Raw genomic sequence first — 18,961 nt, 5'->3', positions numbered from 1 at the left:
CACGGAGGCCCCAGGTTTCCAGAGCTCCCCTGCCAGGGCACAGGGAGAGGCCAGGAAGCCCTGTGGTCACCTGCCCCCAGCAGCCAGCCACCTCGTTGAGCCCCCCGGGGAGGACACAGGCGGCTCTCCCCAGGGGGGATTCTGCAGGCGCCCGCAGGCACCCCATTCAGTGTCTTGGGCACATGTAGGGTGGGTTCCCATGGAGAGCCCCCTCGAGAGACCCCAGATGGAGCAGCTTTGGGTGGGGAGACTGCAGTCACTGTTGGGGGGAGAATGGAGCAGATGGACAAGAGGGAGGGGCGGGGGGCAGGCTGGGTGTGCCGGGGCTTGCGGCTTCCTTGAAGACCCCTGGCAGCCCTGAGGAGTACTGGAGCCCCTCCAGCTCCTGCGCTCCCTTTCCGTTCGCCCTCCTGGGGCTGCTGCCCCCAAGCTGCCCAGAGACCCCTGGAGGTCCCGACCTCAACCTGGTCTGCCATCGCCCAGCTCCCACAGAGACCAAGGCCGCCACTCCAGGCACCACCTCCCCAAAGGCGCCTCCCCTCCCACCCATCCCCCCAGGCTCCAGTGGGCGCCACCCAGACCTCTCTGTTCCCCCCATGCCTGTGCCAGAGCCCAGGTCACCGCCCCGGCGGCCCCCCACCCCCAGCCGTCCCTGTCCGGCGGATCCTGGCCGCCTGCCTCGCCTCCCCTCGCTCCGCACGCAGACGCCCACAAGGCCTTTACCGCTTGCTTGGGTTGGGGGAGTCCAGGCCTCGACCTCGCCTCCCACCAGGGCAGCCGCCCCCCTTTCTCCTCTCTGCACACAAAGCCACCTTCCTAAGTGCCGTGTAAAGCCCCTGTGCTTCCCCCATTCTCCTGGGACACCCCCCCCAGCCCCGCTGCCCCCCCACCGGTCCCACTTGCCCCCTGGTCCACGCGCAGGGGCAGGGTCCCCCTAGACGTCCACTCCCCACCTCTCCGCAGGGCGGGAGCCCACCTTCCACCCGAGCCAACCTCACTCAAAGCGGGGCGCTTTCCCCAGCCCCACGATCTGGGCGCGGAGCCGGCTTGCACCCAGGACCCTCAGCGCGTCCCGGAGAGAGGCGGGTCCTGCACCGGATGCGCTGCGGCTCGGCCGAAGCACGGGGTCTCCCGAGCGGTCCCCGGGAGGCTGAGCGCGCCCCACCCCCACCCCAGATGTGGAGAGCCCGGTGCTGAGTGTCCTCTGGACGCTGAGCGGGTCCCCAGATGCTGAGAGCCCCTACAGGCTGAGAGGACGCTGAGGACACCCCCTCCCCCGCAGAGACCTCCTGGTGCTGAGGACGTCGCGGGAGGCGGAGCACCCCGAGCTCCAGGAGGAAGGGGCGTCCCCGCGCAGACGCCTGGTTCCACGCTGCCGCAGAGCAGGAGTCCAGGGCTCACCGCCGTGTGACCCCCACCCTCTGGCCGTCCCAGTCCCATAGCTTCCCAAACGGACTGAACCTTCCCCCAGGAGCCCTCGTGGGGGAACTTGGAAGGGCTCGATTATACCCGCAGGGCCTGGCTGAGTGAGCGGGCACCAGGGTCAGTGCCCACTCCCACCCGAGCGTAAATGCAAAAGTCCTCCTGGGCTTCAGGGGCCACGGGGGTGAAAATCACTCATCTCGCCATGAACACGGCACCCCCATGAGGCCAAGGTCTCCCCTCCTCCCCGCTCCTCTGCGCAGGTAGGCAGGGTGGCCGGGTGGGCGTGAAGGAGGGCACCGGCCATGGTTGGTCCCCCTGCTGCTTCTTGGAAAGCACAGGGCAGTCTGGGTCAGCCCTCTGCCTTAGGGACGTGGGGAGCCTCGTCCCTAAGCAAACCCCATCGCCTGGAATCCGGTTACGCGTCCATCCGGCCCCCTTTTCACTCACCCCCACACTGTGCTTTCCAACAAAAGACGCAAACTGGGGTGATTAAAACAACAGAAGTTTATCCTCTCACATTCTGGAGGCCAGATCCAGAATCAAGGTGTGGTCAGGGCTGCGCAGGACCTCCCCATGGTCCTCCGGGTGGGGGCTCTGGGTTCCCAGCTGTGTCCCTTCAAACTCTACCCCACTGTCCCACGGCCTCTCCCCTCGCGTGTCTGCTTCCAAATGTCCCTCTTCTTACAAGGAGACCAGTCATGTTGGATTAAGGCCCACCCCAATAACCTCTTCTTACTTGATTACATCGGTCAAGACCCTATTTCCAAATAAGGTCAGTCACACATACTGGGGATTAGGACTTCAGCAGAGCGTTTGAGGGGACACAATCCAACCCATCCGGGATGCATCCAGGTTGCAGAGAGAACCTACCTGATAAGCGAATGTGGATTTACAAGGAGCTGTAAGATAACTTGAGGGTTGGGTGAAGTTTCCAGCAACCGCGTCCCGACCTCCTACCAGAGCCTGTCTGGGTAGTGGATCCGCGGCCCGCGCCAAGCCCAGAGATGCCCCGTCTCTCAGCAGCCAGCTGCCACTGCCACTTCCAGCCCCAGACATACCCGGCCTTGGCCGAGAACAGACTCAGCAAAGCTTAATTCCAGCAGCCCACTGGTGTCCTGGTGTGGCAGGCCCCTTACAGGCGTCCCGAGTGGCAAGGGACGCAGGCTTGGGTGGTCCCTCTGAATTCCGAGTGGGAAGACAGGATTCACAACGCGGGAACCATCAAAGACAGCCACAGTGACAGATCTCCACCCCGGCCATTAACCCCACTCTCTTCCTCCACTATAAACACCAGAAAAGCTCAGTGCCCACTCCCCAAGCTGCGCTGCCGCCATGTTGGTCTTGGGACATAGTTCTGGCCGGTGAGATGCCACTGGAGGCCCTCTGGGGAGCATCTGGGCATTTCCATGATAAAAGAGACGTTTCTGTCACTCTCCCTTTCCACTCTGTCCAGCCTGGAGCATGGGTGTAGCAGCTGGAGCTATGGCAACCCTCTGTGACCACGAGGGAAAGGCTCCTCCGGGTTACAGAGATGCTGACACGCCTGGGCGGCTGAACTTCGCTTCCAGGCCTCCTGCCGTGGGAGGAAAACAAGCCCCGTGGGTTCAAATGACCACACTTGTCAGTATTTCTACTCCAAGCTAAAAGGGCGTCCACTGGTAGGGCAGCGGTCCGTCCATCCAACAGTTCACAAAGCTCTTCAGCAAACGCGTGGCGTTGCTCAAACTCACTTCACGAAGTGTAGGAAGTAAATTGAGCTTTTTACAACTGCTTGGGGGAAGGGGGAGGGGCTTAGAACCGCCCCCCCAGGCGGAGGCGGGTGCGCGTGGGTCCCCCCACCCACGTCGCGGGCGGTGGGACTCCGCGATCTGCCGCTGTCCCGCGAGGACACACTCGCACTCTGTCCCTGCCGCACGACACGGCCCGTGGAGCGCAGCGCTCGCAGGCGGAGGGGCTCCTCCATCCCCTCCGGCCCCGGGAAGGGCCCCGCGCTCGCGCTCACCCGGAGCGGCTGGCGGGCGCACGAGGGTCGGGCCGAGTCCACGGACCGCCCGGCGGACAGGTGAGCCCGGCAGGTACGTCGGCGCCGAGTCACCGTCCGGTCCCGCCGCCCAGCGCGCCAGACGTGCCGGCCGGGGGAGCCCCGCGCCACGCAGCCGAGGGGCCACGCGCAGTGCGTCCTCCGCGAGCGCCCACAGCGCCGGACAGACCGACTTCACCCGAGTCCACCCGCAACCCGCGGCGGAACGCGCGGCCCCGGGGCTCGCGTTTCCCGGGGGACTTCCGGGAGCGGCCGCACGCTGTCCCCTGTGACCCGAGAGCGCGCGGGAGGCGGAGCGAGCATGCGCGGTCGGGTCGGCACTTCCGGGCTGGCTGCGGGCGGAGGGTCGGCTCTTCGCCCTGTGCGGGTGTGCTCCCCGGACCCCAGGATCGGACGTGCGGGCGGTTTCCTCCCGCTGCCCGCCTTTCCTCGCGCCCGTCAGCTGGGGGGGGCGGGGCGGGGCGAGTCGTCCCCTCGAGACCTCCCCGGGTGGCTTCAAAGACCAGCGGCCGGTCCTAATAGTGAGGAGGGGCGAGAAAGAGCGGGGTTCCCGGCCCCGCACCCCAACCCCCGGACCCCGCACCCCCAGTGCCGGGACCCCCTGCTCCTGCCCCGGACCCCACACCCCAACCCCCCAACCTCACCCCAGTCCTCCGGCTGCCACACCCCCATTCCTCCGCCCCCGACCGCACATCCCTATCCCGGGACCCCCAGCCCTCCGGACCGCACACCCCCAACCCCTGGAGCCACAGTCCGGCCCTGGACCCCACATTCCCAACGCCTGGACCTCAGCTCAGTCTCCCGGCCCCCACACCCTCGGTGCCCTGACCCGGAGTCCTCTGGCCCCAAACCTTTACACCCCCAATCCCCAGACCTCACCCCAGTTATGTAGCCTCAGGCCCCCGCAGCCCCAGTGCCATGACCCCCAGTCCTCCGGCCCTGAACCCACACCCCCAACCCCCGCAGCCCCAGCTCTCTGGCCCCCCACACCCCCAGACCCTTGGTCCTCTGGCCCCAAACCCTTACACCCCCAGTCCTCAGATCTCAAGTCCAGTTCTCTGCCCCCGCCCCGGGCCCCTACACCCCTAGTGCCGGGTCCCCCAGTCCTCCGCCCCAGACTGCACGCCCCCAAACCCCGCATCCCAGCCCTCTGGCCCCAACCCCCACATCCCCAAATCCCAGACCTCACCCCAGTGCCCCCCACATCCCCAGTGCCTGGCCCCCAGTCCTCTGGCCCCAGACCCCACACCCCCAGTCCCCAGACCACCAATCCTTCAGGCCCTCGGCACCAGCCCCCTCCCTGTGGAGGTCGATCAGGCCAGGCAGGACAGCGAGCAGCAGCTCTGGGGCCTGGCTGGAGGCTGGTGACCCCAAACCCTGGAGAGGAAAGAAAGACTGAGGACAGGTCTGGGAGCCAGGGCAGGCCGGGGCCGTGTCCGCCAGAGAAGAACGGGACTGGACGTCCTAATGAGAGGGATGGGAGCTGGCAGGGTCTGACGGATGCCTTGGCAGACCAGGGCGGTCGTCGTGTGGATGGTGACTGTGACTCGGACCAGGGTGTCGGCAGTGGAGGTGGATGTCCCCGGGTCTGCTGCAGACAGAAGCCCCAGCCCTTTCTGTGGAGCGTGGGGAGTAAGGCAGGAGAAAGCAACGCAGGCTCCCTGGGGCCCTTGGTTGCTGGAAAGGGAGCGGCAGAGAGAGCACTGGTGTGTGGGGCACGTCCAGATCTCATCCTGTGCTCCTGGAAGGCCCTCAGGAGAGCTTGTGGGTGTCATGGTCAGCATCAGCCCAGGAGGCACCGTGGGAGACAGTCTCTGGCGGAGGGGCGCCTGGTGGCTCAGTCCGTTGAGCGGCTGACCCTTGATTTCAGCTCAGGCCATAGTCTCGGGGTCCTGGGACCCAGCTCATGTTCAGTGCGGGGGCTGCTTCAGGATTCTCTCTCCTCCTGCCCCTCCCGTGCTCGCTTGCGCACACTCGCTCTAAAATAAATATCTTAAAAAGGGAGAGATGGCGTTTGTCACAATGGAGAGGGTGAGACTCCTTCGGGAGCAGCAGTGATGCAGATGGGGGCCCTCGGAGGCTGAGCCGAGCCGTGCGTGCGGAGGCGGGACAGGGGTGAAGCGTGGCCAGCAGGGTGGAAGGAAGCTGGGAGCCTCGGAAGCCAGGGGTGCTTAGCTGAGCGACACACAGCCAGATGGAGGCCCCGGGCCTGTGACCTGAAGACAGCCTGGAGGTTGCTGATGTCATGAGCGGCGTGGAAGGGTCGGGAGGAGCGGAGCTGGAGTGGACCGCAGGGTGAACAGCTTTCCCCCTGAGCTGGATGTGCTGAGTCTAGCGTCCCCGTGGAAAAGGAACAAGCAGAATTAGTCGAGTGCCACAGGAGAACGAGGGGAGGGCAGTGGAGGGCAGAGCGCACAAGGCACGGCACAGCGCGGCGGTCAGCGAGGCTGACATTGCACAGGCAGTTGCTCCTCTGAAGAACGAGAAAGTTCGAGCCACAGCTTGACCACACACCGGTTAAAAAGGATCAAGGATGTGAACGTAAGTGAAGTAAACCCGTAAAAATGCTGCAAAAAATAACGGCGAATCCCTTGACACCAGAGTGGAAATGCCCAGTAGGCAAATGGACGGAAGACGCGTGCCAAGAGTCAGCCTGGGCACGAGCACGGGGTCACCTGTAATAAGAGAAATGCAGACGAAGGTCATGCAGAGACAGGGTTCCTTACCTGTCGGATTTTGGAAAATCCTGGAATGTGGTCACGTGCCGTGGGGGGCAAGCAGGGAGCAGGTGCGGGGACGCAAAGCCACTGGTGGGCTCCGTGGAGGTGGTGCTCTCCTGGGATCACAAGCGCTGCTGCCCACGAGGATGTCCGCCCGGGCCTCCTCGGGCCGGCGAGGCACAGTCACGGTCATTTGTTGGAGTGTCACATGAACCAGCAGCACTCTGGGAACCCCCCAGGTGTCTGCTCCCGGGGACCAGGCGATGACACAAGCCCAAGGTGAAATGGGTGGGGCTGTTCAGAGGTTACAGCCTCCGGGACGTGTCCGCGCTGGTGCGGGAAGGTCTCTGCCGTCTGTTGTTAAGAGAAGATCAACAACGTTCAGCGCGGCTTCTGTGGTAGGGCACCTCTCTGGGGCACACGGGACAAAGAATATCCGTATTTACAGAAACGCTGGAGAACGCCCGAGAAATGAGTGCTCATGGGAGCCCCTGGGCAGGGCGAACGGGGTGTGCTGGGGGCACACGCCGGAGGAAGCAGCCCTGGCGTGTCTTTGAGTGACAGAATCAGGATGACAACACGACACAGGGAATTCGGGAGGTAAAGGGACCGACGTAAGCAGTCGTGTGGGAAGTCTTGCTGGAGGTGCGGGGTAGAGGACGGGGTTTCAAGTTTAACGTAAATCATGTACGTTGGTGCCTAATGAACCATAACCCCCGCCCAGACCCCATCAGGCAGGAACCAAGTTCCCTTCCTGCGAGTGACCAAAATTCCCAGTTGCCTTTTACTTCTTTGGTAACCTTCTAAGAAACTTCTGTCGCTACGCAAATTGCGTTCTTGTACTTCTTGGTCCCTGGAGGGGACATACTGCCGCCCCCAGGCTGTGGTGGCTGAGGGAGGGGATCCAGGACCCACAGACTCTGTCAGGACCAAGTCAGACACAAGCCTGCCAGGCTTAGGCCCTGCAGCCTCGCCCAGGAGGCTGTGACCACAGTGTCCTCTGTGCCAGTCTGAAGCAGGAGGGTGTCTCTCGGCATTTTATCACGGAAAGTGTCACACATGCAAGTTTCCAGAGCACGTAGCTCCCTGCACCGGTCGCCGGTTCCAGCAGCCGCTTGCTCCCCGCTGTCCAGCCCAGCCATGGCTCTGTCCTTGACCTTTCACTGTTTTCTTAAACGTACACACGTGGAAAAGCACAGTGAAGTTTGACACATCTTGACGGCTACGTGGCACACCACCCTATAAGACCTGAGAACTGTCCGCCACTCCCCAAAGGTGCCCTCGTCCCCCCGCCACGGGGGTAGATGTCTGATTGTTCTCCCGGACGCTGCCCTGCCTGTCCTAGAGCTCCGTGCATGGCAGGCGCCCTTCCCGCCTGCTGTCTGTCCCTCGCATCAGGGACCTTCGTCCCTGGCGTCGCGTCCGGCTAGCCTCCCACCTTCACGGTCGCACGCCATCCCGTGGCGCGTCCTCTCCAGCCGGGGGACATTTGGGTTGTCACAGGCTCCCGGGGAATGTGGCTATCGCTACCACGGACCGTGAGGAAGGTCCTTGTGGGGACACATGTCTCCCCTCCCCTGGATGAGCCCTCCGGGGGAACAGGCAGGTCCCGTGACAGGTGTCTGTGCTGCTCCACAGGGAACTGGCGCCCCTTCCCCGGTGTGGTGCACTGTCCCGAGTTCCCGCCCCCTGTGGGTCCCGCAGCCTGGTGCTGTCAAGCTTCCCGTTTGGACAAGGGCGTGTCCCGCGATCTCACTGTGGGGGCTGCAGTGACTAGGGGTGCTGAGCGCTGGTCCGCATGCCCCCTAGTGTCTTGGGACGCGTCCACCAAACCTGCCACCGCCGCAGGCGTCTCCCGGTGGAGACTGTGTGCCTCTCGGTGCCTCGTGCACCTGCCACCCACCCACCTGCTCTCCGGCGCCTTCACATCGTCTTCTCAAACACGGGGTGGTTCTCGGTGGTGGGGTCTTGGCCCACCCACATGGGGCTGGAGTCACCAGGCCCCTGGGCGGCTGGTCTCGCTCTCCTTCTGCGTGTCGTCAGAATGGGCTCCCTCAGACCTCCCAAGCCCCTCCTTTTCTGCAGGCCTCGCAGGGAGGGGAGGGCCGCATCCATCCAGGTGTGGGTTCCCAAGGGCTCAGGCGGAAACAGCCAAAGACTCAAGGCCTGGGCAGGGGAGCCAAGTGGAGGGGAGGGGGGCCGGCAGCTTCAGACACGCGGGCCCAGACTCACGATGGAGAAGCTGCTTGGTCAGGGGGTCGGGGAGATGGAGCTTGTGCTGCAGGGGGGTGGGAGGGACTGGACTTGAGATTCCCGAGGGGGTGTAGCTGTTGTGGGACCCGGGCCTGGCAGGTGGTGGTGCAGAGGTGGGGGAGAGGCCATGGAGCCTAGGGAGGGCCACTGGATGCGTTTGCCCACAAACTGTTGGGTGTCCAGGGCCTTGGCCTTAGACCCTGGACAGGGAGGAAAGAAAGGAGCTGGAGCTTCTGTGAGCAAAGGGACCTCAGGGCGCAGAGCCCAGGGGAGAGAGGATGGGAGGGTGGTTTACACATAGGGGGTGCAAGCCTCAAGACACGAGAGATTTTGGGAGAGGCAGAGGGGGGCAGAGATGTCCCTTCCCAGCTCCGCTTGGGGGGGGGGGCAGATGGGAGTGGCATTCTGCAGGGGAAGCCAAGCTGGGAGGGACAGCCCGGTGGGACAGTGGGCCGAGGGTTCGTGCCCTGGGACACCAGCAGCAAGGGGGTGAGACTCAGGTGCGGGCCACTGAGGAGGGAGTGGGCAGGATGGGCTCAGGCCTGTCGAGGGCAGGCCTCCCTGCGCCGTGGCTCTGGACACGGGACGGCAGCAGGTAGTGGTGCCCAGCGGCCCGTGGGCTGCCAGGCCCGTTGGAGGGTGAGACCAAATCCTCAGCAAACCTTACTGAGGAGAACACCTCGGGGACTGGCTCCGATCTGGGCCTGTGTGTGCTTCTGAGGCACTGACTGCTGGAGGGGCTAGAGTGGGTCTCCCCGGAGTCGGCCTTGCACGGTCACTGAACTTGGATGTACGGTCTTTACAGAGGCGAGGCGGTCGGGTTAAAACGAGGTTCCTAGGGGGACCCTAGTCCCCTGGGACTGGCGTTCTTTTTTTTTTTTTTTTTAAAGATTTTATTTATTTATTTGACAGAGAGAGAGATCACAAGTAGGCAGAGAGACAGTCAGAGAGAGAGAGGAGGAAGCAGGCTCCCCGCTGAGCAGAGAGCCCGATGCGGGCCTTGATCCCAGGACCCTGGGACCATGACCTGAGCTGAAGGCAGAGGCTTTAACCCACTGAGCCACCCAGCCGCCCGGGACTGGTGTTCTTATGGGGGCAGGCGAGCAGGACCCAGGCACGGGGACAGGACAGCATCTACGTGCCTGGGAGAGAGGCCCCTGGAGCATCCAGCTCTGCTGATGCTGGGACCTTGGATTTGCAGCCTCAGAAACTTCAAGAGTGTACACGTCTGTGGTGCAAAGCTGCCCAGAGTACGGTGCTGCGTCCCACAGCCGACGACAGGCGCCGTGTCTGCAGCACAGAGCAGGGAATGGGTTTCTCTGTGTACAGACTTCCGTTCAAATTGCTGAAAACAATGCCATTTGGCTCCAATCAGGGAGGTGAGTCTAGGCACCCCTGGATTTCCGGCGATGCCCCAGGCCCACTGACGTCTCCGCAGGCCCAGGCTGAAGCTGGGGGTATGTGTGCCTGCCACCCCCGCCCCCGGCCAGCTATCCCCTACTCCTCCCGAAACCCCGTGTGCCCATGGGGACCCCTGCGGGGGGCTCGGCCAGGGAGGCTGAGGGCTGGGGGCAGGTGACTCCGTAAGGACGCAGGCCCAGATCCCAACAGTGCTGGTCCCCAAACCGCAAACTGCCGTCACCTGCAACCCAGCACGGCCCACAAGCCCAGCACTCCCAGGATGAGCTCGGCCTGCTCTGCAGGGCACTGTGGCCAAAGCCCTTGGCCACGGGGGCTCTTCTGAGCTGGGGATGGCCCCAGGGGAGGCAACTGTGGTACACCGGCCATGGTCCGCAGCAGCAGGGGCGGCCAGCTCCTGGTAGCTGCTGCCTGTGTGTCCCCTGGGCATGCCCCCAGTCGCCCCTCTGCAGGCGTGTGCCGACATTCCCATTCTTCAGGTGAGAAAACTGAGGCAGAACAGAAGCGCCCTGGGGACCAGGACGAGGAGAAGGTGGCCCTCCCCGCGGGCCTCTGCTGTGTGATAAGCAGTGGAGGCTGCTTTCCGCGCTGGGGTTTGCTGGGAAATAGCCGAGAAGCAGGGGAGCCCCCAGGGAAGGAACACCCTTTCCCACCACTGGGCAGCGTGCACATGGCCGAGCCTTCCGTCCTCCACTTGGAAGTTGGCCCAGATTTTAGGGGTCGGTTTCTGAGGGATAGGAGGGAGGAGGAGGCCCCAGGCCCTGCCACGTGCCTCAGTTTACCATGTAGTCGACAGGTCAGGTTGGATGGCTCCAGCCCCAGAGGTGTGGGTGGCGGAGCCCACAGTGAGCTGCATGTGGGTCCGGCCTTGCAGCCCTGTCCCAGGTCGGACCCTCCCCCTAAGGAGGCCTTTCCACCGCCAGCCCCCCCACCGCCTGGTTGGCATGGCAACAGCCTCCTGGCTGGTTCTGAGAAGGCCAGCTGAGTCACCAGCCCAACTGAGAATGTGACAGGGTCTCCCTGCAGGACAGTGGCCCTGGTCCAGAAGGCAGGCTCATCGGAAGCCAGGCTTCGTGGGGGAGGGAAGGTGCTGGGAACCATTTCCGAGAAGCAATGACCTACCTGCATTTGGGGTCAGGACTGGTAAGGCCTCAAAGTATAGCCCAAAGCCCAGCAGCCCTTTTCAGTGCCAGGTCAGCTTGGCACTGCCTTTGGGGCCCCCTGGCAAGGACGGTGCCCCCTGCCCTTGGGTCTGCTTTGGCTCTACCTGGAGGACACTTTGGCCAGGACCAGGCTTGGGACACACATGTGAGGCTGTCTGCTCGTCTGCCCCAGGCCTGGAGAAAACAGGGACAGCTCAGAGAGCCCCGGGTCCACGTCCCCATGCGAGGGCTGAGAGGGGCTGGGACACCTACCCACGGCCACCTGCCAGCTCTGACACCAGCCTGATCTGGTTCAGGACTCTAGAACCCCCACGGGGGCAGACCCACCCAGCCACTGCCCAGCTCCACCCCACTTAGTTTCCCTAGAGTTGCAGGAGGGCCCCACAGGTGAAGGCAGGGCCAGGAGGGACAACTCTAGCCCACATCTCCCCAGATTGGGCCTCTGGGGGCCTAGGCCCATCCAAAGGGAGGTGGGGTACATAGGAGTTGTGGTGGGAGAGGAAAAGGCAAAGGGTATGCGGGGGACCAGTGGGGGCGCCCAGGCGTTGCAGCTGCCTCCGGAAGGCAGGTGGACAGGAGGACCCAAGACCAGTGGACCAGGAGGCCTCCGATCCAAGCTCGAGGGCCTGTGGCTGCTCAGCAGGTGCCCCCATTGCCCCCTGTACAAGAAACCAGTCCCCTCACCAGGTCCCAGCCTGCGTCCTGCCCCCCACCCCCATGGCAAGGAGAGCAGCCTGAGGAAAGAGGGTGTGCCACCTGTCCATGGCCCTGCACTAGCCCACACCCCCCTCTACGGGGCACCCTCTGAGACAGGGTCCCCAGCATGGCCACTCCCCATCTAGGACCCTCCCCTGTCCCTGGGCTTCTTCTGCCCCCACCCGCCCAAACCAGCGGTGCCCCCACTTCCCGCACACACTTGGAGATGCCCGCGCTCCCATCCCTGGAATAATCCCGGCCATCTCCACGGGGTGCAGACTTTATTAGCAGGGTCAGCATGAAGAAGATGATGGGACACAGGACAGCTCTGGTGTCCAGACTGCCGTGGCAGGCGGGTGCGCGCAAGCCAACCGTCCCACACAAACCAGTGTCCTCTGAGTCCCAGGGGGTCACCCATCCCGGGGCAGAGCAGCATGAGACCGCGGGGAGGGGGTGGGATGGGCCCAGGAGGACCCCACACAGCAGGCCCCCCTCGGACGGCACCCGTGCGCCTCTACCACACATCTGCACGTTTGTGCGTCAGACACGCAGAGTTCCTTGGACCGGTGTGGGTTGTCACATTAAAAACTAACCACTTCTCTTTACATTAACTTCACAGTAACTGTTTGCCGAAGACAATGAATCCAGTGTTGATAAGTCAGGAGGAAAGTCCGATTCTTCCCCCACGGAACCTCTGGGGAAAACCAGGGCGGCTGCCTCTCCCTGCCGCATGCTGGGGCTGTGGGCATGGCTTGCCTCACCATTTGCTGGAGACACACACACACACACACACACACACACACACACACACACGGAAACCTGCTCATGGAGGACATGACATGGAGTGTGAGGTAGCCCTTTCGGAGAAGCCCACGGTCAGGACGATCTCAAGCAGGGGCCCCTTCCTCAGTGCGCTCTGGTCTGCAGCCGGACCAGGGCCTCGGAGCCCCGAGCACCAGGAAAGGCGCTGCAGCACGTGGCAGGCTGTCCACATGCTGGGAGAGCAGAGGGAGCTCGGGGAGACAGCTCCTCTGCTCACCTGCTGTGAAGGCCATCGGTCCTCTCTCTCCAGACCAGGCAGACAAATAAATACAACATCACGTGGTTGCCAGGACACGAGAAAATCACTTAACCTTGGCTGGACGCTGTCCTCAGTGCCTCCAGTCCACGGACCCGAGGAGTCCAGGGGGTTCTTGGAAGTGGGGGAAAGGCCCCGTCTGCCCTCTCCCCCTTTGTCATAATCACAGAGACTCGGGCAGCAAGACTGGCTGGGTGACCCCCCCCCCAACTACAAATGCAGAGGTCTTTCGAGTCTAGGAGCTGTGGATGACAGTGGGGGGCCGTGACCCCAGCCCAGCAGGTGCTTGTCCCCTCCCTGTTTGATGGCAGCTTGCACCCAGGCTCCGCTGGAGGGAAGGGAAGCCTGCAAACATGGCCCCTCGTAGAGAGCAGCACTGCCCCCCAGCTCGGTGCTCTGGAAATGATTGGCCGCTCCGGGGAGACCTCAAGTGGGCAAGCCAGGGACCTCAGGGTGAGGCCCACTGCAGCCCTGTGGCAGCCTGCGACACTCAAGGCCCCTCCTGGCCCCACCCAAGGGAGGCTCTGAGGCACCCCAGACCCCGAGCTCAGGCAGGGAAGCAGCATGGCCCATCGCCCGTGGGCAGACATCTGGCAACCTCAGGGAAGCTCTCTCTGCATCTAAAGAGAATTGTTCCCAAACTGCGACCTCCTCTCTCCCAGCTACCTGCAGTGTGGTCAGGGTTACCGGCTCCAGGGACCCACCTCCAGCCCCAGCACCCGGAACGCAGGAGCCCCTTGGCGTCTGGCTGGTTCTGCAGCCCAGCCATGCCAGCTGTGCCTCAATGTCCCTGCCTGCACACCCTGTGCCCAGGGCCTCCCGGGAAGGCTCCTGCTGCCACCCACCAGGAAGGGCCTGTTCCATCCAAGTGCCCTTTTTTGGACACGCTCGCAACTTCTGTGATGTGCGTGTTCTCTACCACGCCCGGTGCCCAGCTCATGAAGGTATGCCCTAGTGAGTCAGCGAGGTGGTCAGGAGAGCCCCCCTCGGGGGCAGAAGTGCGTCCTCCTTCCTGGTTCAAGGATGGTGGCTGGGCTGGAGCTCGGGGCCCTCGGGACAACCCCCCCACCCAGGAGCTGACTCAGGGGGTGGAGAGGAAGACAGTGATCAAGGTCAGGGCACAGCTGGGAGCCGGAGTCCACTGGAGCCTGGGGGAGGGAGCAAGGTGTGGAAGAGGGTGGCCCCAGCCCTGCTGAGTGCCCCCAAGTTTGGGGCTGCGGTCCAAGGGCAGTGGGGGCCTTTCCGCTGGGAGCTGCAGCATGGGGGCTCCCTGCCACCTGGAGCTCCCATCCCTTGCTTTCCATCCCTGCGGCCACCTGGGTGCCCCCCCCCCCGCCCTCCCAAGGACAGGTCACACCACACCGCGCCCCACGAGGACAGGTCACACCAGCAGGGACTTGACCAAGCCACAGTGGAATTTCCGGACGTGGCGGTAGAGGTCACCGGACTGCGTGAAGCGGCGCTCGCACCAGCGGCAGGCGTGCGGCTTCTCGCGAGTGTGCACCACGGCGTGGCGGCTCAGGTTGTGCGAGTACTGGAAGCTCTTGCCGCACTGCGTGCACGTGTAGGGCTTCTCGCCCGAGTGCGTGCGCTCGTGCCTCTTCAGCGTGTAGGTGCAGGAGAAGGTCTTCCCGCAGAGCGGGCAGGTGGGCAGTGCGCCGTCGGGCGACAGCCTTGCCTGGGCGCCGTCCCGCTCGCGGAAGTGGGCGCTGAGGTGCAGCTGCAGGCCGCGGCCGCCGGGAAACAGCTTGGTGCACAGCGGACAGACGCGGAGGGGCCCGCCGGGACCCAGCTCGCCCCCACTGGCCCCCCGCTCTGCTTCCAGCTCGAGCTCCCTGCCGCCCGCGCCAGCGGTCGGCAGCGGCTCCAAGCCCACAGCCCGGCGCTCAGCTGCAGGAGCGCAGGGGGGCTGCAGGGGGCGGTGAGGGCCGCGAGGGACGCCGTGGTCCTCGGGTTCCGAGAGCGAGTCCCGCGAGTCCTTCACCGGCGGCGGGAGGCCGGGCTGCCTCCGGCGGCAGGCGGCTGTCTGGAGGACGCAGGGTGGGTGGACTGGCTCCCGTCTGGGGCTCCGCTTCAGTGACAGGTCCAGGGCCCGGTCCGAGTCTCCAGGGCCCTGCCAGGGAGGGGGGCCCGGGGCTCGCGGAGGGAGGGCGTGGACCCCAGTCCGGGGCAGCTGGGCCTTCTGGGCCGCGGGGCAGAGCTCTGGGGACCGGGCGGGCTGGGGGCGCGGGGGCTGGTCCGGCGGCTCGGCCCGGGCGGCGGGGGTCCCCCGGTGCAGCGCGCGGCCCCTGTCCCTGAGCCTGCCCTTGCAGACCTTGACGACGTCGTACATGTGCAGGTAACTGGCGGCCGCCAGGACGTCCTCCACCGGCAGGCTGCGCAGGTCCAGGCGGCCCTCGTACATGAAGTCCAGCAGGCGGCCGAAGGCGGGCGCCGTGACCACGTCGCCGTTGAGCCGCACCGCGTCGCGGCTGCCCGCCGGCCGGTCCCTGTAGAAGAGATGGAAGTAGACGCTGCACGCGGCCAGCACGGCGCGGTGGGCCGGGAAGCGCGCGGCGCCCACCAGCACGGTGCAGTCGCACAGGAAGCCCTGGTCGCGCTGCTGCCGCAGGCGCCCCAGCAGCCGCGCGCCGTGCTCCGGGAACTCCATGCGCCGCGGGCCCGGGCGGGCGCGGACGGGCGCCCCCGCCCCCGCCGCCGGCACCTGCCCGGGCGCAGGAGAAACTCGACCGAAAGTAAACAGAAGCCGCCGGCCGGGGGCGGGTCCCGGGGCGCGAACCTGCGCGCGCCCCCGCCGAGCCGCCCCTGAACTTCACTCCGGGGTGCCGCCCGCCGCGTCCCCCGACGCCCGCGTCGCCGCCCGCCGCCCGCCGCCCGGCCGCCGCCGCCGCCGCCGCCGGCCCCATTTATGGCAGCGCGGCCGCGGGGAGCGGGAGCCGGAGCGGGCCGGCGGGCGGGGCGGGAGGAGCCGGCGCCCGCCCCCCGCGCTCACCTCCGCCGCCCGCCCGGCTCTCCGGCCGCCGCCCGCGCCGCGCGCCCTCCCCGGTGCGGCCCCGGTGCGCGGGGCTCCGGGCGGCGCGCCCCGGCGGGGAGGGCGCGGGACGGCAGGGCGCCAGGCGGGGCGCGCTCCAACTTGGCCGGCCAGACCGCGCCCGCCGCTCGCCCCGCCCCGGAGAGAGCGAAACTCGGGGCGGGGGTTGGAGGGGGCGGGCCGAGGCGACTTCCCGGAGCGGCGGAACCGCTGAGGTCACCCTCGCCGCCCCTTCCCGGCCCGCCCCGCCTTGCCCCGCCGGGGCCCGGCGAGCCGCCAGCTGGGGCACCGGGGTGGGAGGGGGTGAGAGGCGCGGCGGGGGTGGGGGCTCTCTCGCGATATTTGCCGCCTCGGCCTGGGTGTCTACCGCCCCCCACGGGGTCCCAACTGCGCCCTCTGCTACGGCACCCCTTCCGAGGACCCGCTCCTCTGCGGCCCGCGCTGGGGCTGTCACCCGAGGGCGCACTTTAGGGGGCGCTGGCTGTGGGAGGAAGGAGGGGACCCATGGAGGGGATCGTAAATTTTGAAAAGATGACACCCCCCCTTCTTCGTCGAAAGCCTCTTTCTGAATTGGAATTAATTTGGCTGGTACTTTCCTCCAAACACCTGGGCGGGATCTCCACGGCAGAGCCCAGAAAAGGGGACCCCCACGCAGTCAGCAGAGCCTAGCTCCACCTGTGGGGGCGGGGCCGGGTGCCCTGAGCTCTGTGTCCCGGAGCCCCAGGGACAGGGCACATTTCTGCAGACCTGGGGGACAGCCCAGTGCCTCGGAGGGAGCCCCAAGTGCCCCAAGTCCAGGGCAGGTGGAAAAGAGTTTAGGAAGGGAGAGACCCTGCGGAGGAGTGGAGCTGGCATCCTGAGGTCCAGGTGTGAAAGCCCCCGAAGGTGTCAGGGTGTCACCCAGGTCTGCCCAGAGAAGAACCTAGGTGTAATAGAGACGGTTTTGGAGAAGTTGGGGCCCCGGCGGTGGGGGGTACTGTTGGCTGGCAGTCTCTTCCAGTCTCTTCTAAAGGGGCTGCCCTTGTTGGAGCAGAGACAAGGCACTGACCACTGCCCAGCTTCCCTTCCCAGCAATCCGGCAGGCTGGATGCTCTTGTTATTACCCCTGTTTGCTGGTGGAGGGTGGTTAGTGAGGGAAGGGCCCAGGGCCATGAAGCAGGCCATAGAGCGGGGCAGTAAATCCCTAAACCAGGGGTGGGGAGCACCTGGGGGGCTCAGTCTGTTAAGTGTCTGCGTTTGGCTCTGGTCATGATCCTGGGGTCCTGGGATCGAGCCCTACATTGGGTCCCCTGCTCAGCGGAAAGCCTACTTCTCCCTCTCCCTCCCCTTCTACTACTCCCTCTGCTTGTGCTCTGTCAAATAAGTAAATAAAATCTTAAAAAAAAAAAGTAAGTCCCTGAATCGGGATTCGAATCCCCACAGTCTCCTGAATTCCCACCTGCACACATCCCCAGAGATAGAGGCTGGGCTGGGAAGGAGGAGGACCCCCCACCCCGATCTACTAGGGGTGGGGGAGGTGCTGGCCAAGGGGCTGGATTACAGAGGGTGGGACATCAGGCTGCAGGATGAGTGGGGAGGCCTCCAGCTGAGCTCTCCAGGAGGAGGGAGTGGCCCCCGTGGGATGGTAGGTGCGAGCCACCCAGAGGTCCTAGTCAAAGCCTCGGGTTAGAGACCTGAGGAAGGGCCCAGCACAGCTGGTATCTCAAGCCTGCGGGAAGGAAAGCCACATTTTTATACTAAAACATTATTCCTTATTCATTTGAAGTTCACATCTGACGGGACATCCTGCATTTTTCTTTCCTAAATCTGGCCAGCACCCTTGGAATCCTGAACTCACACCGCACTCAGCTGCTGAGACTGCCCTGGCTTTGGAGGTTTGTTCCCGCTGGTCCCCCACCCCCACCCCCGCACTCCCTTGGCTGGCCTCCCAGCAGGAGAAGCTGGATTCAAGTCAGGTCAAAGCGAACCCTGGTGGGATGGCCCCCTGGGGTCTTGTCCGGCTTAAAGCCTGCCAGCTGCCCCCTCCCAAATTCGGCACAGTGCTCAACCTCCTTGAGCCTTGAAACCCTCATCTGCAAAGTGGGAGGTTAACTTTAGGGCCCGGGGTTCCCATTGTGTTCCCCCAGGCCCTGCCCTGGCTCCTCCCCCATTTCTGTCTTTGTTCCCTGGGCCGTGGGCCTCTCCCACCTTGGTCTCTGCTGAACACCTCAACTAAGAGCCCCCAGGCCCACCTTCTCCTTTCTTAGCCTGAGCCTTCTACAGAGCACTCCCAGGTCCGAGGCTGCGCATGACCTCAGGCTTTCCCGCTGCCTCCTCCATGCGAAGAAGCCAGCTAGGCCCTAAATGGGGGTTTAGTACGTGTCTCGAGTGAATGCAGGGGCTTCTGTGAGCAAGGTCCAGCCAAATCCTGACTGCTCCGTGGCGCCTGTCCAGGGCTATTTCCCCATGTCGGGCCCCCGAAGCCAGGGAGGCAGGAGGGAGGCCAGCCGTCCTGGGGCTCTGGGCAGACAGCTCCCCAGGCAGGCCAGAGTGAGGCCCTGGGGCAGGCGGTGTGTCCTGGCCTGCCCCGCCTGGCTAGTGGAACAAAGCGCTCCTTGGGGCCCTGACCGAGGCTGCGGGGTGTGGAGACAGGCCGAAGCCGGTTAGGACACTGCTGGTGGGAGCCTGGGAGGCCCGCACAGGTAGGGGTGAGCTAGAGGAAGGGGGAGGGCCGTCATTGCTGGGGAGGCCCCCCCACTCTGTGCCTCTCAGGTGGGAAGGCCTGAGTTCAGTGCCTCTGTCCCCATCCCCCCATTCCCCAGGAGGGGCTGTCCCAGAAGCCCCTGGAATGGCACTTGGGAGCTGCCCACCCCCCTCCATCCCACCCCTCCCCCAGCATCCCCGCTCTGGCTAGACAAGGTCGTGGACACCGGGATGACGGGAGGCGCCTGCGGTGGTGCGGGCAGAGCCTCCCTGGACGCAGCTGGCCGGGCGGCCATCTGGCCTGGGAGCTGCCCCCGGGCCCCGCCCCACAGCTGCCGCTGAGCCCCGGCGGCTGGGGGTGCTGGCCTGTGCCCGCCCGATGGCTGGCAGCTGCAGAAGGTGACAGGGCTCGAGGCCCCTGAGCTCCAGCGGTGGGGGGCGGGGTCGGGGGGG

At 65.1% G+C, this 18,961-nt stretch overlaps 2 protein-coding genes across 3 annotated transcripts in view; both read right to left on the bottom strand.

The window, feature by feature from the left end:
- CEP170B (centrosomal protein 170B) overlaps positions 1–2,486 on the bottom strand; it is a 42,623-nt gene extending 40,137 nt beyond the window's left edge. For both annotated transcript variants that reach the window (XM_047737289.1, XM_047737295.1), the window contains exon 1: positions 2,296–2,486. In XM_047737289.1, coding sequence (XP_047593245.1) covers positions 2,296–2,481 — 186 coding nt within the window. In that variant the 5' untranslated portion in view covers positions 2,482–2,486. The remainder of the gene's footprint in view (positions 1–2,295) is intronic.
- A 9,495-nt stretch (positions 2,487–11,981) lies between these two features.
- Positions 11,982–15,556, bottom strand: ZBTB42 (zinc finger and BTB domain containing 42). The gene has a single exon (XM_047738657.1). The coding sequence runs from the start codon at positions 15,443–15,445 to the stop codon at positions 14,177–14,179; it is 1,269 nt and encodes a 422-aa protein (XP_047594613.1). The 5' UTR covers positions 15,446–15,556; the 3' UTR covers positions 11,982–14,176.
- Positions 15,557–18,961: the final 3,405 nt, after the last annotated feature.

This window comes from Lutra lutra, chromosome 7, assembly GCF_902655055.1.
Source record: "Lutra lutra chromosome 7, mLutLut1.2, whole genome shotgun sequence".
Lineage (NCBI taxonomy): Eukaryota > Metazoa > Chordata > Mammalia > Carnivora > Mustelidae > Lutra > Lutra lutra.
This window is presented reverse-complemented; position numbering and strand designations above follow the sequence as displayed.